We start from the raw sequence: 26,164 nt of genomic DNA, 5'->3' as shown, positions 1-26,164 counted from the left end.
TGGCAAGCTTATGGCAATGGAATGTCCTTTATTCTCTATCTATCCATTGCTTTTCACTTCTTTTGTAAATAATAAATCTGCAGGATGAACTATGTGGAGTATTCTTGGCCATGCTGGCTCGGAGAAACTTTTCAAAGGTCGAGGCTATGCTCGGAGTAAATATTTCACTCTGATCTTCAGGCGGGCCCTTTAAAGGAATATCAGACTCATTTCGACCAATACAAATAGCTTCTAGTGCTTACCTTTGGGTCCTTTGCTGACAGCCATTAAGGCTGACTAGCAATAAGCAGACGGCATGATCAGGCAAGCTTACACTTTCAACCGGAGTATTCGTGCACGCTTCATCTGCGTCAGATCAACAAGACGAGAACACCCAAAGACCGCATCGGAGAATCGTCAATCCATGACCAAGACATCTATCAATAGAAATATATCAGAATACATAACCCAAATCAAACCAGCCCCTTAGCACACAGTAGTCCCATCCACCAGTATCCAGTAAATCCACCCAGAACCATCATAATGGGCAGCATCGACACCCTCCCCCCAACCAGCATCCCAACAGTGGACATAAGTCCCTGGCTCGACGAAAATGCCCCCAAGCCGCCAAAGACGCAGTCGTAACCGCCATGCGCGACGCATGCACAACCTTTGGTTTCTTCTACCTCGTCGGCCACGGCATCCCCGAAGAAGACCGCCAATCCGTCCTCGAGTGCACCCGCCGCTACTTCGCCCTTCCAACGGAGGCCAAAATGGATACCTGGATCGGCAAGGCCATGGGCAGGTCGTTCCGAGGCTATGAGCCGCCCGCTCTGCAGGTGCACCAGGAGGGTCTATTGCCGGATACCAAAGAGGTAAAGTGTTGCTTCGAAACTTGTTTCGAAACCAATAACTCATAGTATGTGATACGTAAAATAGGGCTTCATTATCGGCCGCGAGACACCAGCAGACGCACCAGAGGCCGGAACCTTCCATACAGGACCGAACCAGTGGCCGAAGGGTCTGAGCGACGAGGAATTCCGCATCCCAATCATGAAGTACCACGCCAAGATGATTGACATGGTAAAGGTCATTGTGAAGATCCTCGCGCGCGGTCTTCCAGCAGAGTGGAACTGTCCACCGGATGTATTTGACGAGTTAACGGTGAACCCGTCTGCGCCGTTGCGGTTGCTCCACTATGCTCCTCAGGCTGAGAAGCGGGAGAATCAATTTGGAGGTGGGTTGTACCAGCACCCTTGTTGTTTCTATTATTCGTAACTGACGGCGATTGTAGTGGGCGAACACACGGACTTTGGCAACGTCTCGGTCCTGCTTCAAGAGGAAGGTACGGAGGGATTGGAGGTTTTGTATCCTCCTACTCAGACTTGGGTGCCGGTGCCGGTGAAGGCAAACTCCTATGTTATCAATATGGGGGATATGATGCAGAAGTGGACGGTTGGGTACTATCGCAGTGCGCTTCACCGGGTTGTTAATTCGAGTACCAAGGCGAGGTATAGTGCACCGTTCTTTATGAACGGGAATTTGGACTTGGAGTGTCATGCCTTGGATGGGTCTGGAGAGGTGACTGTTATTGGAGAGCATATCCGGCGCAGGTTGATGGAGACTATTGGGGGTGAAGCCGGGAAGAAGTTGGCTTCTTGATTTCTGGGTTGTATTCGCAGTGCGGTTGATCATCTGGTGCCTTTTGCTGTGTTTATTTTCCTCTTCGTTGGTTCACTTAGATTGAATGAACGTCTCGGTGGTTTCGGGTATGAACAAAGCAGCTGATATAGTGGACTATTTAGGAGAACATAGTAAGATATTGCCAACTATCAGCTCAGCCCCCGGCCTTTGCGTGATGCTGTTAACCCAGTCTGTACGTAGGCAGCCTGGCGTGGGGACCATACAGCTCTGTTTACCACTGGGGGAGAGGTGCATGATACCTAGTATGACTCCGTTCTATGATTCTATCTACATCCGATGAGCCCTAGGCGCCGCTCTCATGCACTGTCGGATCCGCGTTGACAAACAACCCCATATCTAGGTTATCTGCTCCCTCACTCAGTAGCATACATAACATCCGTCCGCACAGTGTACTTGACACCTCTAAATACATCATCCCCACTATGAAATAGATTCCTCTGCTGAAAGATAAGAACAGACCCCGTCCTCGGAAACACCCTGACAACCTCCTTCGAGTTCATCGCAGCCATAAACGAAGTCGCACCACCAAGCAGCGTCTCACTCGCCTCTAAAGTCTCAACCGCCGTCTTCTCCCCTTCGCCCTCCTCCCCACCCCCATCCTCAACCTCCAAAGCCCCAATCTGAGCCAGGTCAACCTCACCCCCACTCGACCACAGATACTTCTCCTTCTCCGCCTTTTCAATCCTCCTCTCCAACTCCTCCACATCTTGCTCACCATCCCCATTCAAATACAAATGCACCGTAAAAAGCGACTTTTCCCTCCCATCAGGCGTAACATAACACCCATCCCAATGCGGGCGAAAATAATCACCCCCCTCATATCGCAAAAACCTCATCCGCTCATTCAACCGAGTAAGACGCAAAACTTCCCCGCGCTTCGCAGGCCCAAGACCCGTAACCATCGGCATATCCGTCACTCGATCAATGCCGCACTCGCGCATGAACGGCATCAATCTGTCCAGAATTCTGGCTGCAAGATCGGGCGAATCGAGGATGACGCGGCCGCTTTTGCGGGAGTCGACGGACATAATTTGTTTGCCGCCGCCGGCGTTGATCATGGCGCGTTCCCAGGTTGGTGGGGAAAGGGTTGAGTTTGGGAGAACGGTCCGCGTTGAGTCTTCTGCTACGCGGAGGAGTTCTTTGCATTCGGTTTCTGTTAGGAGGTTGTTTACTATTGCGGCGAAGTTGTCTTTGAATTTCGGGATTGGGGGATTGGTTTGAGTGAAGTCGAGTTTGTGGAGGGTTGCGTTGGGGGATGGGCCCCGGAGAAAGGTGTCTGGGATGTTCTGGTCTGTCATTGTTGTGGGTTTGGTTTGAATGTGGTCTTAATATGGGAGATGTTGATAACTATTCAGGGGACTGCGTGTCCTTTATAAGTTTACTTCCCCACTATTTTGAGGCTGAGGCTGAGCTTAGGTTAAGCTACTTAGGCTAATGACCCCTGAGTCATTAGCCTTGGCATCCTGGTACGTACTCAGCTATGAGACTATGAGTTTTCAGTACAATCAAAATTGACTTATCACGGAGCTCTCACTTCAATTCAACGATCTATTTATCTGAAGCTGAGTCAGGAATCAAAATCTATGATACCCCCACGAAGGTACTGATCAAGGAGGTCGCAATCACCACCTTCAATGCGACGGAAAATCCCCATCAACGCCTCACTCCTTGCGGCTCCCTTCAGTTTGCGCGCAGCTTCAAAATCTCCTCCCATCTCCTTGGGCACCTAAGCTAGGTTAGCGGTTATTCAAAGAAATCTGATATGGCTACGTCATACCTCCACGATAAAATGGCGCTTTGGTAGACCTTTCCAGTTAGTTCTTAGCGAACCAACACCCCCTCGCGCACGTAAGCTCCCTTCATACCAGTCCACAGTGATGACATAGGTTTTAGGGGGCTTCACGACGGCTTTTGCCGCTTGTTTCTCCTCGTGGACATTGTCGGTCTTCTCCGCCAGCTTTTTAGCTGCGTCTCTGGCATTCCGCGCTGCAATACGTTTTGAGCGTCTGGGCGCTGGAACCACTACCTGGAGAAGGTTCATGGTAGACACGAAGAGTGAATGTTTCTGCGTTGGTGCAAGGCTGGTATTGGTGGATTGCGATGAGTGCTGTGCTCTCGATTGATCCCGGTGAGGTTTGTAGAACAACATTGAAGCTTACTCCTAACGATACTTATATAACTACCCGAATGTCAGGTGAGACGTTAACTTGAGCGTAAACAAAGCTCTTAGGTACTGCTACAAAATAGAGGACTTGTTGCATCTGGTTTCTATGGCACCATTGAAATGGAATGGCCTTGTGATTTGAAACTGCAGCTTTTGCTGCCACCTTGTTACCTTTGAGTCATACTGCAACAGGGCTTTTATCAGACGTATGAGTTGGTTAACAAGGCTTGTTTCAACTTGGACTCACTCGGAGTGAGACAAGCCAAAGGACAAAGACATCAAGTACTAGGATGATGAAACTCCTTTTACAAGCACTTGGAATGGGATTCAGAGAGGTTTAGACGCTACCTTCTTGCAAAATAACCTTGCTAGGGTTGTCTTAACATACAACAGTGAGGATTCATTCGGGCTAAGTTGACATTCTCCAGGATCTTCCGATTTCTTTCAACTGAAATACCCAAAATGGTCAGCACTTTGGATTTTAGTGCTTATATGCGGGCCAACTCTCACTTCTTCATACAGAAGGCCAACCAAATTCTGAAACGACCATGGGAATTGTCGATGCTATATCGGATTCCTTACTCGCCCGGATCAAACTTGCTTTGCACTCAGTTGTAAAGGTATATATGTCATATACCTACAACAGCACTACCCAGATTCCGCATTGAAGTTTGGGTCAGTAATGCAAAAAACAGACCTACGTCTTCGACTTCAAATGGAATGAACGCTGGATATATTGCACCCAGTGCTCCATTCCCCATTGGTGCTCCGTGTGGCGCAAGATCCAGTCATGGACCTCGGGCATGGCTCAACCTGAATCACACAAATGCAGATTGCCGTTCGGGTATTCAAATTTGGCGTCGTCCTCCCATCACGGAAAAAGTCGACGTTTGCCCCTGTTCGACTTTGTCATTTCATCGACATCAAATACTCCCATATCTATGTCGAAATCCAGATTTTGCATATCAAGCTCTAAAGCAACAACAAAGACACACGCACCGTGATCGGAGTATTGGTTGCGATGAACCTTTCGTCCAATTAGCTCATGAATGTACATTCGACAATCACCCATCGGTGAAGACTCGAATTAGAACTATTTTTTCAAGTTCGACATCTCCAAGGCAGGTTCCTCGCACTTGGGACCGTTTGGTAGAACGAGCTCTAATCGCTGTGTCCATAAAGACACCAAAAGATGGCTGGAGGACTTCTTTCGTTGTTCCAAATCAAGCTTTCATATAAACACCCAGGATCATAGTTGGTGTCAGTGGCTTGGCTGGGATACGCCTCATACATTTGAGATCCTCTTGCATAGGAATCTAGGAGGTAGCAAATGGCCTGATAGAAGGTGGAAAAGTCATTGCCACAACTAGCTGCTAAGCTGATTCGAAGGATGAAGTTCTTTAGAAACGAAAGAAAATTATTGCTACGGACGTTTGATTCTCCGATCTAGACCTCATAATTGTGAATGAGTCAGAGTAGAACATAGATGTCTTTATAGACTGAACGGTGCTGATTTGCAGATCAAGGAAGAGGATTCAAATTCACACTGTCTTTGTTCAGTTCAAGCTTGTTTAGCAGCCAGCTTTCGCACGTGACCAAAATACACATGATTATGTCAGGATACCAGCCTCTGTGGCACAGGAGGGTTGTGGCTGAAAGGTTTCCTGATTGGCCCCTCGTCAGGCCTCTCTCATCCTCTCATCTTCTCATTGATGGGGCACATTAAAACAACACAATATCATTAATCGTCCATTCGACCTCCAATAACATCTCATATCTGGGTCTATTAATCCTCATCCAATCTTTTACTTTCATATAACCTCGAACACTGGGTGATCTCGTTGCCCGCAAACAATCATTGTGATCATCCTATTATCTCCACCTTGATTGTGGCCCTGAAAGTCGAGGGCATTTCCATATATCCATCTCAACATATGTGATTTGGACCCAAATTGTTGTATCTATGAAGTCTATCTAAACGTCTGATCACCTCCCTCCAAAAAGCCAAGTCACCAGCTCCATCAATGGCCACTCCCAATCAAAAGTCCGCCCAAGGGCCAGCGCCCGGCAGCAGCAATGCCATGCCCCTAACCTCAGAGTTCCAGCTCGTGTCATCACTAGCAAAACTACAGGATCTTGAAAAGAAGGTTGGTAACATAACAAGATCTGGTGCCACTACCACGAAATGACCTATGCTAACGCAATAACCCCAGATCCATGAACTGCGGACATTCATGCCACACGGTCTATTAGAGCCGCTGGTGCCAATTGCAAACCCAGAGAAGGCAACGCTCGACAATCCAATTGCCGAGACGCCCAAGATCCTGCGGGATAGTCTGGATGAGACGGCACGTGCGCGCGTCGCCGATGTCCAGCAGTTCCAGTCCTTGTGGCGGGATCCGGAGATGCTATCTGTCTGGTCGCATGTTGAATCCCGGATTAAAGAATCTAACGGACTGTTGCTTCAGCCGACGGGGAAATGGGAAAGAGATTACGATGTTCTTCTGGAAGAACTGGCTCAGAAGGAGAAGTCTAATGTGGATGAGCGTACGCAAGAGGAAGAACACGTTGAGCGTGTCAAAGTGCAGTCTACGGAGGGCGAATGGAAGAATGTCTTGGAGCGATTTGTTCAGCGGAATGTACCCGGTGTACGGGTTATCCAGGGCCAGGATGGGCCTTCGCTGGCGGTGGCTCTTGTCAGGGCTGGTGTCGTGTTCCAAGTAAGAGGGGCTGCTGAGACTGGCTCTCCGGTGTCTGACTGGGAGGTTTCGAGTAAGGTCGCTGGTCGGCCACCTACCAAGCTTGAGAATGCCATACTCGGATGTCTGGAGTCACGGCCGCGGAAATGGGATATTGCGTTTTTGTTGGTATGTTCCGCATTTCCTAACTCATGGCAAGATCATTGCTGACAACTTGCTTAGGATATGATCTCCTCATACGCGGATATCAAGCAGACACCATGTGTGAAATGTAACCGTTTGACCAATGACGCCGCTCAACTCCCGGTTCTGCGCCGTCCCCAGGCAAACCAACAGTTTGCCGAGGGAACACCGCGTATATACACCTTTGACGCATTGCACTCTGGCTGTATCTGACGGATTAAATCTACTTTTTCTATGAGCCATCTCAAATCCTCTACAACTTCCAAGGAACGTGAAAATGCTCCACATCCATTCCATATGATACCGAACATTAGGTATGAGGAAGAAAAGGCATTATCCTCAAAGCAATCTATCCAACCGTCTCTTCCATAATCCCACCCATTCGAATTCCTCCAAGCTTTCCCATCCAAACCCCTAATCCCGATGCTTCCCATAAATCCCATCATGCCAAAACTCAGCCGGATACTCCACCCCATTCCGATCCCAATACCGTCTCGGCACACAATGAACCTCCTCCCTGCCCAGCCACTTCCCCCTCCGCATCCTCCTCCCATTACAATACTCCACAGCACTCCAAGTCCCGCGATCAGGCACATGGTACGTCCTCGTCCGGAAATCATATCTCTCGCCCACCGGACGCTTGATCCACGGCAGCGGACTGTAGTCTGCGTCCGGGTCGGAAGGGTTGCTCCCCCACCGCGACCATTCTTCTCTCGTTGGGCGGGCGGACTTTTTGCTATTTGGCTTCGGCGTTATGCGGCCGACGTACATGTCTGGTCCTTTGTTTGTGAGGATGTCGAAGAGGCGCCAGCGACGGGGCCAGTGGGTGGGATTGTTGGGGCGGGGGTCTTTGGGCCAGATCCAGCCTAGTTGGGAGGGCATTTTGGGGGATTTTTTTTGGTTTGGTTTGGTGGAGGACTGGATGGAGTAGGGTTTGGGCTGGGGGTGTAGAGGTGGTTGGTAGAGTGGTGTTATTTATGTTCTTGCTCTTTTTGATATACTGGATTGGTCTTTGGTATGGGTTTCGGTATCAGACGGGTGAATCCTGTATGCCGGAATGTCTCTTTGTGCTTGAAACTGGTGTATTCGCTTTCTAAGTGGTGGATATTAGGGTGTCTCATGTAGCTCTTTGTCTTGGAGGTGCAACAATAGGCAACAATTCCATCGGAAGTGAGACAGATAGATGTTTGGTCTTAGGTTGTATGTTTGGGTCTTTGTGTGCATCTTGTGGTAGAACTTCCGTAGAAGGACTCTGAACGGTTTCCTGCATATAAAACCAGTAGTTGAGTGTGAGAAACCCAGACTATGGCAGGTAGATTCCCTTTGTGAAAGTGGGTTGCTTGATTTCCTTTCCGGGGGAATGATCTTTGACGGGAGATGGATGTTTTAAGGGTTGACATAGGTACGTGCAATTATCCACTGGGGTTTCATAGATGAGGTCGAATGGCAGGGTGTATATCAGTTGGTCTTGATATCAAGACAGCTTAGCTTGTCAGATGCGAAGTCATTGACCATCGCGGTTTGAGATAACATGTCGTAGAGTCAACAATACCATCCATTGATAACACTGCCATAAGCCAGTAGAAGTAGAAGATGCAAGAGGTTATATTAAATGTAAAGCCGAAATGCAGACATAAAACCAAAAGTAATGCATTGTCGCTTGATGGAAACTCAAAGGAACAAAGACAGAAGATGCAAGAGATACCAAAACACATATCCATCATGTCAACTTATCACGCAACGCCATTTTCTTGCTATTATCGTAAAAGTAGGTCGCTTTGACGATGCAACGCCCAAAAAGTAAAGTATGTTCATAAGAATTCAATGCAAGGACACCCAACGAGCGAGCGTCGTTTAAGTGGCGAGCACGCCAGCACTGCCTGCAAACCAGGTGAACGAGGCAAACGTAATCACAGCTATACCGACGGTGAACTTGAGCGCCAGACGACTGGTCTCAGAAAATGCACCACTGCATGTGGCACAATGGTATTCTGTGAACAGTCAGTACTCCGTACCAGGAAGGGGTAAATAGTGTGAATACTCACCATTCAATGGCGTGTAAGGCTGCGGAATGTACATCGAGAAGGGAAACCCATTTTGCGAGCTCAGATGGCCCGCACTGGCGACGTCGCCCATTTCCTTGTCGGTATCATAGACAAAGAGTGTATATGAAGCAGTTAGCAACGGAACTGTCGCCGAGGCCTTGTATTTCCCAGTATCCCACACCACACTTCCGGTTTCCTCTACGGTCATGTTGGAAGTGAGCGTATATTTCATCGCGTTCAAACTGCATGTAGCCACGACGTTGACCGCAGAAGGAGTTACTGAGAGAGAAGTGTAGTTCCACACAAATGTCACCTCCTGGCCGATCTTGAAGTAGGTTGTGGATGCGGCAGCGGGGGTGATCATGGACACGCCTCCGGCGGCAGCGGCAGGGTCAATGGAAATGGAGGTTGTAGCAGTTGTCTTGGTTTTTCCCGTATGTGTGCCCGTTGCTGTACCAGTTGTCGTACCGGTGCCCGTTGCAGTGCCCGTCTGAGTGTTTGTGCCTGTGTTCGTGCCAGTTGCAGTCTCACTGGCAGTGTCGGTACCAGTCTGAGAGGCACTGGAGCCTGTTGCGGTAGAATCGGAGGTTCCTGTGGTTGTTCCGTCGGTGCTATCTGTTTTTTTTTCAGTCAACTTTGAGCACAGTGCTATTGGTACAGTCCAGCCTTACCCGCTCGCTTATCCAAGGAGGCACCGGCCATAACTGCCCCAGGGGTTCCCCATGGCCAAGCCGACGATATCGTCCCCAACAACAGCAGAGTACAAAGTAAACTCAAGAAAACAGCCCGCATGTCGAAGGTTGATTGTAGGGACGAGGAAGAGAGCCGAGGATCAGGCGATCAGGTATTGCTCTCTGGGCTGGAAGTCGAACTGGACTGATCACGCCCCTTGCACAACACGACCTGATTGGTCCAAGAATGGGGGTTTTTCGTTGAAACTAGTGAAACTCTCGATCTGGCGTCTGTAGCAAGCAATTTCGATTGTCACGGGAGGTCGATCAAAAGGACGTGGAGCGCATGAAATGTTATTAATCCTTTAGCCAATCTAGACCCTGGAACATGCCGATCACCGGAGTGTGGGTTGTTGTGGAGGATTGTCGCTGGGGTTTCCAACTCAGAGCAACGACCGTGAATAGCTTCAAAGAGCACAGCAAACGAGTGTCTAGAACTTTCAAAAGATTGAGGAGCAGCGAGGGCGAGGGAGAAACCACAGCGTAAAGAAAGAGAAGAGATGTTTGACATGTAATGCGAGGCTAAACCCGAACGGGCGATAGTGGCTGTCAAGCATGTGAGACATCTCCTATTTATAGGGGGTCACCTGATTATTTCAATCAATCGATGATGATCCGATCTAAGTTATTGATTTCTAGTCATTGTTCATGGACGGGCACTTGTTCCCATTGATTTACCTCTCGCCTTCTGTCTTAGTCTCTATACCAACATGCATGGGACAGTACTACAATCATGGTCAACCTTCAGGACCTCCCACTTGAGCTCCTGCAGGGCATTCTGTCTTTCATTGCCAACAACAATGACATAGACATAGACGAGGAGTTTTGCGATGCGGGGAATGATGATCTATGAAATATCTGCCTAGTCTCGCGGGAATTCCGCGACTTAGCTCAACCTCTTCTCTTCCGCAACTTTACGGATGATGTGAATACCGATCGCAACAAAACCATCCGTTTCACCAAGGCAATCTATGAACGTCCTGGCCTTGGAGAGCATGTGCGCCACGTCACCATCAAGCCTCTCCCAATTAAATATACAGGTAAGGGTATCGCCAAGGAACACATCAAGTTCTACGAAGGCATCATCAAGGACCTTCAATTGGGCGATATGGAGAAAGAGTGGCTTATCTCCATGCGCAACGACGGAGTGAACGGGCTTGGTCTCCTCATAGCTTTGTTGGTCACCAAAACGCCCAATCTTCGTCACCTGCATATGCCGGACGGCCAATCCCGCGACAGGCCATTTCTATATTTCTTCAGTCGACATCCGTCGTTTTTGTCCAACCTCACGTCTGTATCCATTGAGGGCGACTACAAGGACACCGCGGTTATTATTCCGGATCACGAACAGCTTCTGTCCCTTCCCAAGCTCAAATCAGTGGTCATTGAGAGCGGTCACTTGGATCACTCATTCCCGTCTAGCTGGACGACTGGAACATTGTCGGCGGACGAATTTTCCTTCCAAGGATGCCATTTTGTGCCGGAGGCCCTCAAGAAATTTATGCGGGCGTGCAAAAGCTTGAAATCCTTCACGTACACCAAATTCGACGTGATTCCATCTCAGCGACCGTTCGGGGACCTACTCGAAACCCATCCTGAATTCAACGCTGCGCAGGCCACCGAAGAGGCTCTTCAGCACAAGGATACCCTCGAGGTCTTCTCCGTTGAGTTAGCCACTGATAGAGAGGGGTACGTGGACGTCAAGAATTACAATTCTACCCGCGTCAACTATGGCTCGTTCGCCGACTTCTCCGTGCTCAAGAAGATTTGCGTCTCCCACGCCTATCTTCCAGCACATCCTCAATTGCCGGCAACGCTAGAAAAACTACACATCTCTAGCTGTCATTCTTCCACTTGGGAAATGGCCCGGAACATCTCGACAGACTGCAAAAAGGGACTGTATCCGCAGTTGACCGAGGTGAAAGTCTCCGCACTGGATACCACTGCGCCGTTTAAACTTCCCTGGCATGAAATCCCAGAGGGCCATACCCCAGAGCAATGTTTGCTGTCTCTCCAGGATATGTTCAAGGGAACAAAGGTGGAGTTCGATATCTTGCCATACAAATTGCCACCACCCTGGGATGAAGACGAAGAAGACACAGAAGACGAAGTCCTCGACTTTGATATTTACGATGGTGATGACTTTGGGTATGATAATGATTATAATGATTATGACTACGGTGATAATTATGATAATCATTTCCCGTTGGGTCTGTAGATACACCTACCTATAACTTACCGACAGGCCTGCTGGATAGTCTTGTGCGGAATCTTCAATGGAATTAGGGTTCTTCACGCGCATCCAGAAGATGAAGTTTATAAGTTGCGGGAAGTATTGATGATGACTTGTACCTAGTTCAGTTGTTTCAGACTAGTTATGATCTCCCCCAGATACTATGTTTCCCCACTTACTATCTTTCTATAGGCCCTTCACGAATCATCAAAGCATCAACAGCCATCCACCCGAACGGGCGATAGTGACTGTCAAGCATGAGACATCTGCTATTTATAGGATTCACCTGGTTATTTCCATCGATTGATCTATTTAATTCTAGTCATTTTTCATGGACACGACTGACATGGATGATGAGTAGGTGTTCGTCCAGCTTGGGCACGGGCATATCGTCGAAGATTGCCCAGCAGTCCTGCTGGCCTCTAGAAAGCTGCCAGTGGAAGCAGCAACAACTTCGCCGTCAAAGTGGATAGATATACTCACTACCCGGGACTCCCACTGAAAGCACCAAACTGCGTGTCAATAAATTGTCAGACAAACATCCCAAATACCCAAACAGATACCCCAGGCACCAATCCCACAGAATGAAGTTATTCCCAAGCCTGAAAGTCATAGCCGTCACAGTTGGTCGCAGTCAACAGCACCTCGGTATCAGCGCCCCCTTTCCAGTCAAGCTCCTCTCTTTAGCCGGATTTTTTCAGCGTCGTCGATCGCGTCCCATACACGCTCTGCCAAGCTATGCAATAGCATTTCAGCTGCTAACACGAAATCATTTTCGCCTTCTCCTGGTTCATCCAACAGGAGAGTATGGAATGGTATGGTTAGGCCCTCCCCTTCAATCGTAGGATCGGGAGCCATCTCGCCCTCTCCTGCAGAGAACTCTCTGGGCGATCTGAGGTGGTGGGAGATTGTTGACGTGTCCTTTGACGACGTGGCTGCCGCTTACTGTGACATAGTCGAGTTGTGTTGATGGGTCGAATGCCGGGGTCCAGGATTCGATTTCAATGCAACCTGATCCTCTATTGATGTCGACTGTGACCCCCATTCTCACTTCGCCTTCCGATTCGTTGATCCACCAAGCGACGTCCTTTTCTAGTTTTGCAGTTGTCTCTGAAAAGCCGACTTCCAATGCCACCGTTGGAAATTTCCTTCCTTGACGGGCCGGCTTCCATGACCTGTCTGCCTGCTTGCTTCGGCCAGGAGTATCGATTCGAGTGGCTCCGCAGCCCGCAATTCGTCGAAAGACTTGCATCTTCTCGGCAAGTATCACAATCATTGCCTCGAAACTTACAGCCGCCTCCTCATGCTGTGGACCAGGCATTGTGATGATAAGGATCTGAAGTGGTGGTGAATAATCGCAGCGTTGTGGTAATACTTCCTCGCATTCGGCGAATATCTCCGACGGGAAATGTTTGAAGACAACGAAGCGATCCTCGACCGAATACGGAGGAAGGAGGCTCTCAATATTGCACTGTCGATCATAGCGGTAGACGGGCGTATCAGGAGGAAGGTGCTCGAGAAACGGATTTGCACCTTCCTCCGACACAACGCCCTCTTGATAGTCATGTAACATTTCAGCGAGAGGTGAATCTCTTTTCACCTTAGTATGAGCCAGCTAGGGGGATGATTGTTATGTCCAATGAATGAATGTCCGAGGTAGAGAGATATTGTCCGGCTTGTTCCTGAATATAGGTGTTTTTATCATGTCATCTATGGTCCACGATGGGCTTGAGAACCGTACTTCGATACAATGACGGCAAATCCCAGTAAATAATACAGAATACAATGACTAGAAAATACATGTATCACGACCCAATGCTAGCCAGTCTCAAAAAGCAAATTCCTTAAGCGGACTTTTTGGGCACAGCGTGGAGCTCAATCTTATCACAGCCAGCCGGGACAGCAGGCTCCTGCACCTTGCTGCTGAGGTAGTGCAGGTTAGGGAAGAACTGACCGGCCTGGAGATCGGTAGGGCACCCTTTAAAACAGTCAGCCTTTGTACTTCGACGAACACATCACCAATAAGCAAGAAAGGAGAGTAAAATAACTTACACAACCATCCGTCCCAGGTGGCGCTGGGACCCTTGAGGCCCTCGCGGCCGAAGGTGAAGCCATGGGATCCGTGAGTGGGCTTGATGCTGATCTGAGCACGCTCCTTGCGGGCGCCTATAATACAACCATTAGCATTCAAATTCCGATTGTACAGTTTCGTTCGAAGAATCTCAATATCAACTTACCCTCCACGTTGATCAAGTCCAAGGTCCAAGGGACTTTGGTGGTGTTGGACGGGGTGTTCAGGATGATGGTACCGTTGGTGAAACTGAAGGCAGCGGCGTGGCTGGCAGGGACACCGGAAAAGACGGCCTCGCTGTTGAGAGGGTCGTGGAGGATGCCGCGGCCGACAGAAAGGTATAGGTCATTGTGGGAGCTGTTGCTGGCGCCAGTGGTCTTCAGGTTGAAGAGCTTGTCGGATGGGACGGCGGCCACGGCGGTAGCCAGGAGAGCGATGGTGGAGAAGAACTTCATGTTGGGTAGTTGAGGATGGTAGGTTGAAAAGTGGCTGAGGGGTGTTCAATTGGTTTTTCTTTGTTTTTTTTTTCAAAGGTGAGTCTGATCTGTGATGGAGATGTGGCGTATTTATACTGAGATCCAAATCGATGAACACATGGTCCACGGGGGTGTGGAGTATAGGGATACCTATTTGGAGTGTCGAACGCCGATCCGGATTGGCATTTGTTTGGAAGAAAGTGTTGCTGGTCCTGAACCGAGGGGTTCATGTAGTCTTATGGGAACTATGTAGTGATTCGTTATTTTTGGGCTTCATCTATTTCTTGCGAATTTTCCGGTTTGTTCTTTGTTTTTCTTCGCATGCAAGGGACCTCTAGCCATGGGCTGATAGCCTGATGTACGATGGACGTACACCAGACTCCGGGATCTTGCTTGATCCACGCCTTGGTGGTGCCGTGTCGTTGTATGGGGTAAATGAAGGGGCTCATCCACTGGATTTTGAGACTGGTGATTGCAACCGACATTCGCGAAAACTTCCCAAGTGGGCATATCTCAGCCTAGCTTATAGTATCCGAGCCAGTCATGATTGATATCGAGTGCAGATCATATCCACTACTGTTTGTATCTGTTGATGGAGACTGAGGCATTAAGTGATGTCAATGGAGTGCATTTGCCTCGAGTATATTAGGTTGCACAATGATAGAAGAGACTTGTTCCACGAGTAGTTTCATGACCAGCAAGTCAAACGAACATATCAGAAGTTGTATGTACGACCTCCGACAGAACAAGAAGAACAAAGAGTCTGCCAAGACCCCGACCCTGTGGAGCTTCCCCTGAAAGTGGCCGAACTCGTTCATGAACTTCGGCTCGTTGCGACTTTGACGAAAATCTCTTGCCTATTTCACTCGGTAAAACCTCGCTTCTCCAGGACTTTGTATCAGGACGTGATAATTTGTGGACCTGTGGTCCCAATAAAAATAGCATACATCATACCTCGAGGGCCGAAAACATTATCAACATCCCGTGTTGCCCCTTTCTTTAGAAGGAGTAATAGTTAAGTTAGTTATCATATTGATTTGTACTTAGCGTACGCAGTACATCATGAACGGAGCAATGGATGAAGTTTTGATCAATGTGGTTTGTTTGAACAGCAGCCTGTCTAAAGCATGCGGAGAAGCCCTCTGAGGGTCCCACGGGGCGTTTTAAGCATGCGCCTTATGATCACCACCTGGTCACCTATGATAGCGGGCATTTCCGCATTTACCTCTCTCTAGGTTTGACTGTTGTGATTCACTGATTGCACGTGGGACGCTCGTTCCAAGGATTCGAAGAAGCAAATCATTCAACGACTTCTACTATCATCATACTATGTTCCTGGAGTCGATAGGAGGCGAGTGGATCGCCGTACCTGGAATTTCCCTACTGTGCAAAGTGCCTTCATCCATACTTGAATGGGTACTGATCCCAGCAGCACTTTTCGATCTCGAGCCCGCCCATCAGCTCAGCCCCAGGAACAAGTCGGCCCTGGAGAGCTTTGTTGCTCCTAGAACCTCAAGAGCCGCTAACGCTTCGGAGCCAAAATATGGAACATTGAAAGCCTTTAGGGCTTCGTATGGGAGGGTTCTGCCAATGGTTGGGCAATGGTGAGGCATGCCGATGGCCTGATGCTACCACGCTAACCAGATTAGGTTGTTTCATCAAGTTCGTGTCAGCGTCGCTGGAAACGGCAGGCGGTGGAGAACGAAGTTTACCGCCTTCTAGGAGGGACGGCTACTTGTGTAGGTTTTCGCGGCTTTCAAACCCCTCATTCGACAACTTCCATCAAGGGCATTGCATCGCAGTGCTAAGGGACGAGCAGCGTTACCATGGCACCAATGTCCCAAGATCAACCGGATGCCTTGCGCGAAGGCAGGCGTATCTATCTTGGTCCGGCCTTCACCAATCACACAACTCTACGGAGGTCCCCGACTGACCCAAACGTAACTAACAGGCAATCTACCTTACAAAGCTAGCCCCTACGACATCGGGGACCTTCTTACTGGACAAGGCTTCGACAAGATAGCTAACATTCACCTCTCTGTTGACCCTGTTAGCGCACGAAACCCCGGATACTGTTTTGTCGACTTTCTCGATAAGGAGTCTGCCGACCGTGCCCTTTCCACCTTTAGTGCCACGATCAACGGACGGCCTGTCAAGATCGGTCCATGCGAGCCCAAGAAGCAGCGCCTCATTGAACGAGAAGACAAGTACGCTTTCAAGCGATGGGGGGACTGGAACTCGCAGACCCGCAGTGGAAATAACACTGGTGGTCAACATGATGGCCAGGGAATCGAACAAGGCCCTACGGGTGCACTGACTCATTTCAACAATATGGTGGAGAATCACAAGGGGCGGAGGCTCTATGTCGGCGGATTAGACAAGATGGTAGACCAAGCTGAACACAACAGAGAAGTTGCTGATCTCCTGGCTGGCTTCAACCCGTACGCTCCTTCCACTCTCATACTATCAAGTATACTAGCTAATCTCAACCTGTACACCAGAATCGCAATTGGCAAACGCATCACTCCGGACGAATACACGAGGTCTTTTCCAGGCAAACACCATTACTGCTTTGTTGACTTTGAATCCAAGGCGGACATGGATGCAGCGATCAAAACACTCAACGGCAGAGTGCACAGGGGCGGTCGGTTGAAGGTAGTTCCAGCACGACCTATTCCGAAGGCACTCAAGGATAGGCATTTGGGATTGATAGAGAGCCGTTTTAAACATGAAGGAGATAATGTCTCCGAGACTAACGACATGGCGGGGCCAAAGCGAGCCCTTGAATCCAGCAACTGGCGCAGGAGGGATGATTGATAATTGTATATCAAGTTTTTCCTTTCACGAAAATTATCCCTGTCCTTCATGGCATCCACTAGCTCGGCGGCTCTAATACGCTCATACCTCTTACACTGTCCAACACAACAAGCCGATGGCTGACAACAGCTCTCACCTGGCGGTGACCAAATCACGAACGTGGAGCACCAAACGAGCTTCAAGGATGACCCCGATATGGCTGTAAAGAAGGCTGCTGAGTGGGTCAAAGACAATATGACAATTGATCTGCGTGGTAGTTTCCAATAAAAGTGTATTTCATTCTGCAATCCCAGCAATAAAATGGCTAATAAGAGGGAAATCTATATCCCTAGGCTTTCAGGAAAAAAAACTTAAGAACACATGTATCATCGGTGTATACGCAAAGCACAGTCCACTTGGTTGTTGTGCGGTGCTTTACGGGTATCGGTGTTTGTATTATCGTTCCTCATCATATCGTCAAATCCACTATCGTACAGCCACATCCCCTTGAAAGGCTGTGATGGCCTCATTGTGCCCGATTATTGGCATTCCGGGCAAATTCAGGCTTCAAAGTCCATCGGCCGCGACGGTCACGGCCGTGCTCGAGCGTCGCAACCTTTTTCAATGACTCTTGAAACTCAGCAACACGCTGAGGGTTGGTGCAATAGTGATCAAAGTGATTGACAATTGACTGGGAGAGTGTGGGCCCACGTTGAGAGGCAAGGAAGTCACGGATCAATGGCATGAACTCTTTACCCCGTGGCATACGTGCCGACGAAGTATTATTGGTAGCATTGGCTTGCCCAGCGGCAGCGGGGTTCAGCCTGGCCAACAGGTCGGAGGAGGAAGGCCCTGCACCAGCAGGTCGAGCTGAGCTACCACATTCGCGACCACCCATCCCAAATCGACCGGTCCAGGTGGGAAGTCCAATGGGAAGTGACCGAGCAGTTTCTTCAGCTCTACGAAGCTCCTCGGAGGCTTCGTTAGCGACGCGACGGGCTTCAGCTTCAATCATCTTCGGGTCCGCACGAATAACCCGCTTTCCATTTATGATCTGATCGTGTTCGAGTGCAGAGTGTACGCCAGAACGAGCGAAGATACCATGCATAATGCGGTCTTCGGAGGACTTCGTATTTTTCTCCTCTTCGGTGGTGTTCTGGAATTCTTCGACATTGGCAACACCATGGATATCGGTGATCCCGTCTTCTTCCTTCTTCACGGTGGTTTGAGCAGACTTGCTTTTACTGTCACTGGGATCTTTGCCTTCTTCTTGATACACAACTTCGGCGTTCTTGAAGAGTTTGGTCGTTTCCAGCTCGTTATCGTCTTCGTCGGTAAGAGTGAACAGATCATAAAGATCACTCAACTGGAACCCCTCCCGTTGATGGGGATCACGAGTGATTTTGTTGGTCAGGAATTGCTTGAAGATTTGACGGTGGTAAATCTTCTCTTCAATCGTGCCTTTTGTCATAAGGCGGAAGATGGTCACGTCACGTTTTTGACCCAAACGCCATGCGCGCTCTCGCGCCTGCAGGTCCGTCGATGGATTCCAGTCGGGATCGAAGATAATGACACGGTCAGCACCTGTCAGGTTGACTCCGATCCCGCCAACACGGGTGGTGAGCAAGAAGACGTGGAGATCGGGGTCATTGTTGAATGTATCAACTAAGTTCTGACGCTCCTTGATTGGAGTAGTCCCGTCCATTCGGCGATAATTGAATCCACCCAGCGTCCCGAGAAACTTCTCAATGATGTCCAGCATCAGACGACCCTGGGTGAACAGCAGGGTCTTATGGCCGGTATCTCTCCAGACCTCAAGCAAGCCCTTCAGGACCTGCATTTTGCCAGACCGCTCTTCTGCCCCATAGTCGGCATCGTGAGATCGCAAGGTGTGGTCCGCTAGGTCTGGGTGGTTACTGATCTTGCGCAGTATGTCAATTCCATACAACGAATTTCGTTTCCCGCGGATGATGGATTTCATGTCGTCTGAGGCAAGGAACCTCTGGTAAATGGTTCGCTGGAGCTTGGTTAATTTACAGAAAATGACCTGCTCGCTCTTCTGCGGCAGATCGGATGTCACATCAGACTTGAACCGCTGGAGCAGATAGGGGCTGATGGCATCTTTGAGGGTCTCTGCGCATTTCGCAGCAGTCTGCACCTGAAGGTTAGATGCTGATGCATACCCTCCCTGACGGATAGGAATTTCAAACTGATTCTTGAAGTTGACAAGGTTGCCCAGGCGCATCGGGAAAACGAAGTCAAATAGGGACCAAAGATCGACGAGACTGTTCTGCATTGGGGTCCCTGAAAGAATGATGCGATGTGGAGTGCGGAGTTCCTTGCAGCTGAAAGTGATACCAGCGTCTGGATTACGTATTTTATGACCCTCGTCGAGGATAGCGCAACCCCATTCGACGTCAACAAGAGCATCCGCATAAGATTGCAGACCAGAATAAGTAGTCACGAGGACGTGTCCCTCCTCTGTGACACGCTTGATGATCTTTTTAGCTGCTTTCTGACCAGCTGACAGGTGACGAGAGCCTCCGCTGCCCATCATTTCTGATGTGAGCGCATTCTCCCTGCTGCTTTCCTTTCCAAGGTTTATCATTCCGCTTCCAGACGAGTGTAAGATGGAAACACGGAAAGGCGGCCACCACCGATGGAACTCATTGACCCACTGTTTCATGAGGGTTGCAGGGCAAACAATAATGGCAGGCTTGGTGAGCTTCTTGCTATGATGCAACGCTGCGAGATAAGAAATCGCCTGGATGGTTTTCCCTAGCCCCATCTCATCTCCAATGATTCCGCCAACAGTTTTCTGGTGCAACTCCCAAAGCCACTGGACTCCAGTTTTCTGATAGGGAAATAGATAGCGACTGATATCTCCAGGAACACGGAAACCGTTGTCAAGCTCCATGGATGGTTCAGTGGGGTGTGGCTTAAGCCACTCCTCTTCCTCATTCGAGTCGGCCTCGCTGGAATAACCCTCAGCGTGCCGTCGAGCAGAGCTTCGGCGACTGATCCAGTCCTGGACACGAGTCTGATACACTGTCTCGTTGCCATCATCAACTCCGCTGAGATCTTCTAGCTCAGCAGTTGCGCTTCCCTGCTTGCGCTTACGACTCGGCTTGGTGTCAGGCAGTGTATCGGGCATGAACTCCTCGCCCTCAGACGTAGCATCTGAGGCAACATAACTTGCTTCAGAATCCGCTCCAGGAGAGGTACGTCGACCGACCTTCCTTCGCTTCGTCGGGATTGGCTCCTCGAAGTCAATATCTGGACGCGCAAGGTCCCGATGGGATACGGCAGGATGGGTTTTGGCTTCTTCGCGCTCCTGCTCCTCCTCATTCTGTTGCTCCTCGGTATCAGCAAGTGCATCTTGGAGGTTGGCAATTAGCCCATCTCCAGCACGCTCTTGCATTAACGCAAACGGGGTGATCTTTCCGGTTCGTAGGAGGTAATCCCGGCGAGACTCGTTCGGCAGCCGGCCAGTCCCGTGTGCCACGGTCGCATTGCCCTGCGACTCGCGCCTCTTGTCAATGCGCTGTTGTATTTCCTTCACATCTTTCCCAAGATCTATCTTATGAGTCTGCAGCCTTTTCAGCTCATTCTCGACCCGATGGCGAGTGGCAGCCCCGACATGTTGTGTTAGGCGGTGTTGCGCTTGGCGGATCTGAGAATCAACTCGTCTGATGTTCTGGTTAGAGATGCCATCAAATTCTCAAGATTTGATCTTACTCCCGATCTATAAGGGCTTTCTCGAGCCGCTTGATGTCATTCTCTTCAGCTTTATCTGCTAGAGCTTTATCGGCCTGAAGGGAGATAGATGTGAGCGAGGAGTACTAGCCACCTAAGCTTTCCATCATACCTGTCTAGTAATGTCTCTTTCGAGATCATCCTGGTTGCGGACGTCTGCTTGAAGGTCCCGCAGGCGACTCGCTTCGTCATTTGTGGTCATGGTGGCTGTGTAACTAGAGAATATATGCAGCGACCATGCAAAGTAGACTAGAGCTGTTTGTTCTGTGCAAATGACGGCATAGTGGATGATCAAAGAGCGAATAATGTACGGAACAATACCGGCACAGGCAGTAACAAGATTAGTTCAATCGCATCCAATCTAGATCCCTCTCGGAGGCGACGGCACAATCAGCCACCGCCTAGGACACCGCTCACGTGAATTGAGACTGCTTTAGCTCAGACCGGCTGAACAGCCCTCCAGAATCCAGGGCCAGAGATAGATCACTACTGTTGTTGTTCGGTGTTATTTTCACTCTGAAAAACCACCTGTTTTGGTATTTTCAAAGGCTCAAACGCCCCTTTCTCCCTGTTTCATCGTAGAACGCTCCTTTTTCGTTTTGTTCATTCTAGGGGTTCAGCTTCTACAGTACACTGCCCACTGTGGATTCGTGGAATCGATGACGTCGCAACACCTCCATCAAACATATGTATGAATATTGAATGGGTTTGTTTTACACTGCATGCTCTTTATTACTCTGTCGAGGTGCAAATCTTGAAATCAGGTATTACCTCAGTATTGAACAGTGTGCTATTGGGCTCGGACAGTTGGGTATGCAATGGTGTCGATCATGCGAAAGAGTCACGTCCAAGGAGACAATCTATTACACAGTACTGTGTATGAGGCTTCGAGTATGAGAGGAATTGAATGTATTTGAGTATGTTTGGAGCTCGTAATTTGCAGATATGTGTAATTGGATGCTCTTCTAGCTCTAACCTTGGAACACGAAACGATGAAGTCTAAGAGATATTGGCGAGTAAGGTTCACTCCACCTCTTCTTTCGATTTCCCCTCTTCTTGATCTCTCTGTCTCTGTGTGCGTTCATGAGCTCAGCTGTTTTAACTACTAGTTGATGCCAGCGTTGTCTTCGTTGGTTGCCCGTTTCTAACGGGTTTCAACAGTCTATTGACTTGGCTGAGCTCCCCAGCCGCGTACGTTTACTGCGTCGCAACCAAATTGCGACCGTCCCCCCTCTCCCCTTAGGAACTTGTCTTCACCAACAATTTCTCAGATGATGAAGAATACCACCCGATCACTATAACACCAATTCCATACTTTTCATTTCCCTCCCCTCGAATTGCGGCAAGGCTCGTCTTGCACCTGCGGTCGCATTCCGAGTGCCATCCCCGCTGGCATCCCACGGACCCTGATCGCAGCACTCGAGACATCGATCTCGACCCTCGCCTGTGATATTCGAAATAGGGGCTTTGAATTATGGATCCCGGGTGGCAACCATACCAAGATCCTATGATGGGTCATCCCCCGCAGTTCAATACTGCGTTGGCATCTCATCCCCAACAACTGACCTCGAAATACGGTCAGCCGCCGCAGTCACAGCCGCCCGCTGGGTACACATACGAGCCCTTTCAGACCCCTAGCACGGCACCAAAAGCCCCTTCAACCGGCACAAATTCGAAGACGGTCTCGATGGCCTCATCACCTACCGCCACGCCACGTACTCGGGATTATGTCACCGATGCGGATACCACCATGGAGGACGCCGACCCGTACAACCGGGCGAAGTACCCGTCGAGGCCAAACCACAATCGCGCATCTTCACAATTCTTGAATCAAGCAGAGGAATCGTCGGCTGCTCGCAGGTATTCTCCGGGGAATGTCCTGTCGCCGCCCATGTCGTATCCCACCAGTCCGGGCAAGTCGCAGGGCACTTATGGATTCCCCTCCGCGCCCCAGATTGCTTCTCGGCGGTCGCCTTCGAAACCTGAATACGCATCACCGCCGCAAGGATATCATTCGCCTCCATGTGAGTTCCAAATTAGTCAACGTGTCCTTTCCTGCTCATTTGCTGATGTCTTGACAGCCAACCGCGCCCCTCGGCTCCCTCCCCTTCAATCCGGTGATATGAGCCCAGACCAATATTTCCCGCCGTCGGCGTCTTCACACATGAGCCCAGGCTATGGGCAGGGATCGCGATCCCCACGGTCCGGCTCGTTGCCCTCCCAACCCCCCCCTGATGCCTGGTCGTGGTCCTGTGCCCAAGTTCCGAAAGATCCAGTCTGTGCAAGAGCTCCAGCCCCGTATGAATGTACAGCCTGCATATCGGCGCGCCAATCCAGAGGGTGGTTTTATTAGTGTGAGTGGTCAGAAAACATCTACACTGTATGATAATGGACTAATGCCGGCCAGCCACTTCAATCGTTGACAACCCACCTCCCGGCCACTTACCGCATATGCAACCCGGGATTCAATTACGAGTCTTCGAGAAACCCACGACGAGTATTGACCAAACCCAGCAAAGGTGTCAAAAACGATGGGTATGACAACGAGGATAGTGATTATATCCTTTATGTCAATGACATCCTTGGGAGTGAGGACGCCGGTCATAAGTATGTCCCCGTCTCTCTGGATGGTTGAGCCCTCGCTGACATTGGCCCTTCTTTCACATCTAGGAACCGATACCTCATTCTGGACGTTCTCGGTCAGGGTACCTTCGGACAGGTCGTGAAATGCCAAAACCTGAAGACGGGAGAAGTAGTGGCTGTGAAGGTCATCAAGAACAAGACTGCCTATTTCAACCAGAGTATGATGGAAGTATCTGTTCTGGATCTGGTATGTTTATTCTTTCTTCCTCCATTCGGAATCCCACTAACTCCCCGCAAGCTCAACAGCAAATATGACAAGAACGATGACCACCACCTACTGCGACTCAAGGACACGTTCATTCATCGCCAGCATCTATGTCTCGCGTTCGAACTACTCAGTGTCAATCTCTACGAGTTGATCAAACAAAACCAATTCCGTGGACTGAGCACCACTCTTGTCCGTGTGTTTGCGCAACAGCTGCTGAATGCTCTGAGCTTGTTGAACAAGGCCCATTTGATTCACTGTGATTTGAAACCAGAGAACATCCTCCTGAAAAAGTCGGTCACCTATCTCCTTCCCTCAGAGTCTGATTCTAACTGCTTATAGTCTTGAGAGCCCGATCATCAAGGTCATTGACTTCGGTTCTGCATGCGATGAACGCCAGACAGTTTACACCTACATTCAATCGCGGTTCTACCGATCTCCAGAAGTACTGTTGGGCTTACCGTACGTCCAGCTGTCTTTGATATTATGTACCTCGCTAACTTACTAAAAGGTATTCATCGGCGATTGATATGTGGTCTCTCGGCTGTATCGTCGTGGAACTGTTCCTCGGCCTCCCTCTCTTCCCCGGTTCTTCGGAATACAACCAAGTCTGTCGAATAGTCGAGATGCTGGGTATCCCCCCAACGTGGATGTTGGAGATGGGCAAGCAGTCTGGGGAGTTCTTCGAAAAGACCCAGGACGAGTTCGGGAGAAAGACGTACCGTCTGAAGAGCTTAGAGCAGTACTCTCGTGAACACAATACGAAAGAACAGCCAAGCAAGAAGTATTTCTCCGCGTCGACCTTGGAGGAAATTATCCGAAGCTACCCAATGCCTCGGAAGAACATGAAGCAGGCTGAAATTGATCGAGGTAAGTACCTTCTTCTTTTCTCGCGTGGGGCATGGCTAATCATCGCAGAATTAAACAATCGGATTGCATTCATCGACTTTGTGCGCGGACTCCTGTCGATCAACCCTCTCGAGCGGTGGTCGCCACAACAAGCCAAGTTGCACCCATTCATCACTCAGCAGAAATTCACTGGGCCATTTATGCCGCCAATGAATCTGAAGTATTCTACAGCAAACAAGCCCGCGCCGGGTGTTCAGCAACAACAGCAGGCCGAGGCCGCCAGCAAACAGAGAGCAGCGCAGGCGGCGCATGCGCAAAATGCGTATGCCGTGCAAATGAATCAGTTCCACACTCCTCCTCAGCCTCACCCACAGGCCCCACCCATGTACAACGGCATGTACCAACAAGGCGCACCACCTCCCCCCCTACCCTGCTCAGCAGCCCCCAGGTTACGGTCACCAGATGGGTATGATGCCAAACAACCAGATGCCCTCGCAAAGTCTCTACGCACAAGCAACTACACGAGCGGGACGTCAACGAGCATCTACTATGGACCCCAACGGAGGAATCCCGTCGACGATCCAACGAGTTGCTAGCCACTTGGACCCCAATGCACCCATCCGGTTGCAGCCGAGCCCAGCTTACTACCCACCGCCTCCGGATGGATATGTCGATCCTAACACCAGTCAACGGCGCCGCGGGAGCCGAGTGGGCGATACCAACCAGCGCAACCGAGACTTCATTCGCACTCTTGAGGATGGGGTGCTGACCGAAGGATACATGGGTCAGAACCAATGGCACTAGGGCAAACCGGCAAAGGGCCTTTGATGAGCCCGGTTTTTCCTTTACTTTGAGCGCTGGCTGGCCATGCTGGATACATTTTCGTCCAATCCGAATGTCAATGATCCCAAGGCACTGTGATGTAGGCCTTACTGCATTGACGCACCCCCTGCGAGCCACTACGTCGTTACCTCGCTCGGCTCTTGTAGGCATGAGTCAAAAATGCCCCTTCCATCGACACGGCCAACGATGGTCTTGGACCGCTGATACACGATCTGCATTCCTAGTACATCGATCGACCAACACGCTTGCACGCCACGAGCTGTGTCCATCAGTGGTCAAATGCTTCGTTGCAACAGACTACTCCGCGCATCATCATTGTTTCATTGCGTTTTATTACGTTTCTTGCTGCGTTACGATCCCAATTATGTTTCGCTATTTCTTTTATTAGGCAGGAATTCGGTATACCTGGCTTGCCTTCGTGAATTTTCTCTCTCAGCATAGCCTGGATGGAGCATGGAAGAACAATCTCGTCCATTTTTATGTCCCCACGTAACTGTTCCAATAAATATTCGACTTTTTCGGGGAAATACATGGACCTGTTTTCATTTCGGGGTCAATTTTACTTGTATAGGTTGTCTGTTTTGGCACAGAGTGAGTAGCAGAGGAGAGTCGAATGATAAATCCAGTCTTTTCTGGAGATTTGTTTTGCCTCTTCGATGCCTGATCGGTCAGGCCATGTTCACCCTCATGACGAGATCTGGGGCAATTTCTCATTTTCGACCATTTTGGGCTGAATACAGTTTCATTTCCTGCTTTCCATCCTATGCTGTAAAGTATTCAACCAACA

General features: G+C 49.7%; 12 protein-coding genes across 12 annotated transcripts; 5 read left to right on the top strand and 7 right to left on the bottom strand.

The window, feature by feature from the left end:
* Positions 1-500: 500 nt before the first annotated feature.
* N7515_001740 (isopenicillin N synthase family dioxygenase) lies at positions 501-1,641 on the top strand (the record flags this gene model as incomplete). The annotated part of the gene is made up of 3 exons (XM_056662484.1): positions 501-854; positions 919-1,216; positions 1,274-1,641. Coding segments are annotated over 3 exons (1,020 nt in total), but the record flags the coding sequence as incomplete, so codon positions are not given.
* Positions 1,642-2,036: 395 nt separating this feature from the next.
* Positions 2,037-2,981, bottom strand: N7515_001739 (uncharacterized protein; the record flags this gene model as incomplete). Its single annotated transcript, XM_056662483.1, has 1 exon — positions 2,037-2,981. The coding sequence occupies one exon, from the start codon at positions 2,979-2,981 to the stop codon at positions 2,037-2,039; it is 945 nt and encodes a 314-aa protein (XP_056524596.1).
* A 269-nt stretch (positions 2,982-3,250) lies between these two features.
* On the bottom strand, positions 3,251-3,724 carry N7515_001738 (uncharacterized protein; the record flags this gene model as incomplete). Its single annotated transcript, XM_056662482.1, has 2 exons — positions 3,251-3,409; positions 3,461-3,724. 2 exons carry the CDS (start codon positions 3,722-3,724, stop codon positions 3,251-3,253), a joined length of 423 nt encoding a protein of 140 aa, XP_056524595.1.
* Positions 3,725-5,871: 2,147 nt separating this feature from the next.
* Positions 5,872-6,942, top strand: N7515_001737 (RNA polymerase II mediator complex subunit MED27 domain-containing protein; the record flags this gene model as incomplete). The annotated part of the gene is made up of 3 exons (XM_056662481.1): positions 5,872-5,994; positions 6,061-6,714; positions 6,769-6,942. The coding sequence occupies 3 exons, from the start codon at positions 5,872-5,874 to the stop codon at positions 6,940-6,942; spliced, it is 951 nt and encodes a 316-aa protein (XP_056524594.1).
* A 201-nt stretch (positions 6,943-7,143) lies between these two features.
* On the bottom strand, positions 7,144-7,611 carry N7515_001736 (uncharacterized protein; the record flags this gene model as incomplete). Its single annotated transcript, XM_056662480.1, has 1 exon — positions 7,144-7,611. The coding sequence occupies one exon, from the start codon at positions 7,609-7,611 to the stop codon at positions 7,144-7,146; it is 468 nt and encodes a 155-aa protein (XP_056524593.1).
* Positions 7,612-8,583: 972 nt separating this feature from the next.
* N7515_001735 (uncharacterized protein) lies at positions 8,584-9,566 on the bottom strand (the record flags this gene model as incomplete). The annotated part of the gene is made up of 3 exons (XM_056662479.1): positions 8,584-8,720; positions 8,775-9,389; positions 9,446-9,566. The coding sequence occupies 3 exons, from the start codon at positions 9,564-9,566 to the stop codon at positions 8,584-8,586; spliced, it is 873 nt and encodes a 290-aa protein (XP_056524592.1).
* Positions 9,567-10,238: 672 nt separating this feature from the next.
* Positions 10,239-11,723, top strand: N7515_001734 (uncharacterized protein; the record flags this gene model as incomplete). Its single annotated transcript, XM_056662478.1, has 2 exons — positions 10,239-10,332; positions 10,372-11,723. The coding sequence occupies 2 exons, from the start codon at positions 10,239-10,241 to the stop codon at positions 11,721-11,723; spliced, it is 1,446 nt and encodes a 481-aa protein (XP_056524591.1).
* An 850-nt stretch (positions 11,724-12,573) lies between these two features.
* On the bottom strand, positions 12,574-13,311 carry N7515_001733 (uncharacterized protein; the record flags this gene model as incomplete). The annotated part of the gene is made up of 1 exon (XM_056662477.1): positions 12,574-13,311. One exon carries the CDS (start codon positions 13,309-13,311, stop codon positions 12,574-12,576), a length of 738 nt encoding a protein of 245 aa, XP_056524590.1.
* A 271-nt stretch (positions 13,312-13,582) lies between these two features.
* On the bottom strand, positions 13,583-14,264 carry N7515_001732 (uncharacterized protein; the record flags this gene model as incomplete). The annotated part of the gene is made up of 3 exons (XM_056662476.1): positions 13,583-13,716; positions 13,791-13,904; positions 13,976-14,264. 3 exons carry the CDS (start codon positions 14,262-14,264, stop codon positions 13,583-13,585), a joined length of 537 nt encoding a protein of 178 aa, XP_056524589.1.
* Positions 14,265-16,120: 1,856 nt separating this feature from the next.
* Positions 16,121-17,102, top strand: N7515_001731 (RNA recognition motif domain-containing protein; the record flags this gene model as incomplete). Its single annotated transcript, XM_056662475.1, has 3 exons — positions 16,121-16,172; positions 16,237-16,726; positions 16,787-17,102. 3 exons carry the CDS (start codon positions 16,121-16,123, stop codon positions 17,100-17,102), a joined length of 858 nt encoding a protein of 285 aa, XP_056524588.1.
* A 505-nt stretch (positions 17,103-17,607) lies between these two features.
* Positions 17,608-21,039, bottom strand: N7515_001730 (DNA-dependent ATPase RAD26; the record flags this gene model as incomplete). Its single annotated transcript, XM_056662474.1, has 3 exons — positions 17,608-20,770; positions 20,820-20,893; positions 20,950-21,039. 3 exons carry the CDS (start codon positions 21,037-21,039, stop codon positions 17,608-17,610), a joined length of 3,327 nt encoding a protein of 1,108 aa, XP_056524587.1.
* Positions 21,040-22,311: 1,272 nt separating this feature from the next.
* On the top strand, positions 22,312-25,338 carry N7515_001729 (putative protein kinase Yak1; the record flags this gene model as incomplete). The annotated part of the gene is made up of 10 exons (XM_056662473.1): positions 22,312-22,861; positions 22,919-22,954; positions 23,007-23,191; positions 23,245-23,444; positions 23,508-23,667; positions 23,719-23,978; positions 24,028-24,147; positions 24,197-24,555; positions 24,604-24,856; positions 24,909-25,338. The coding sequence occupies 10 exons, from the start codon at positions 22,312-22,314 to the stop codon at positions 25,336-25,338; spliced, it is 2,553 nt and encodes an 850-aa protein (XP_056524586.1).
* Positions 25,339-26,164: the final 826 nt, after the last annotated feature.

Source organism: Penicillium bovifimosum, assembly GCF_028826915.1.
Source record: "Penicillium bovifimosum strain IBT 22155 chromosome Unknown utg000002l_segment0_segment0, whole genome shotgun sequence".
In the NCBI taxonomy this organism is placed as follows: domain Eukaryota; kingdom Fungi; phylum Ascomycota; class Eurotiomycetes; order Eurotiales; family Aspergillaceae; genus Penicillium; species Penicillium bovifimosum.
Note: the sequence above shows the minus strand (reverse complement) of the source record. Positions and strands in the feature narration are given on the sequence as shown.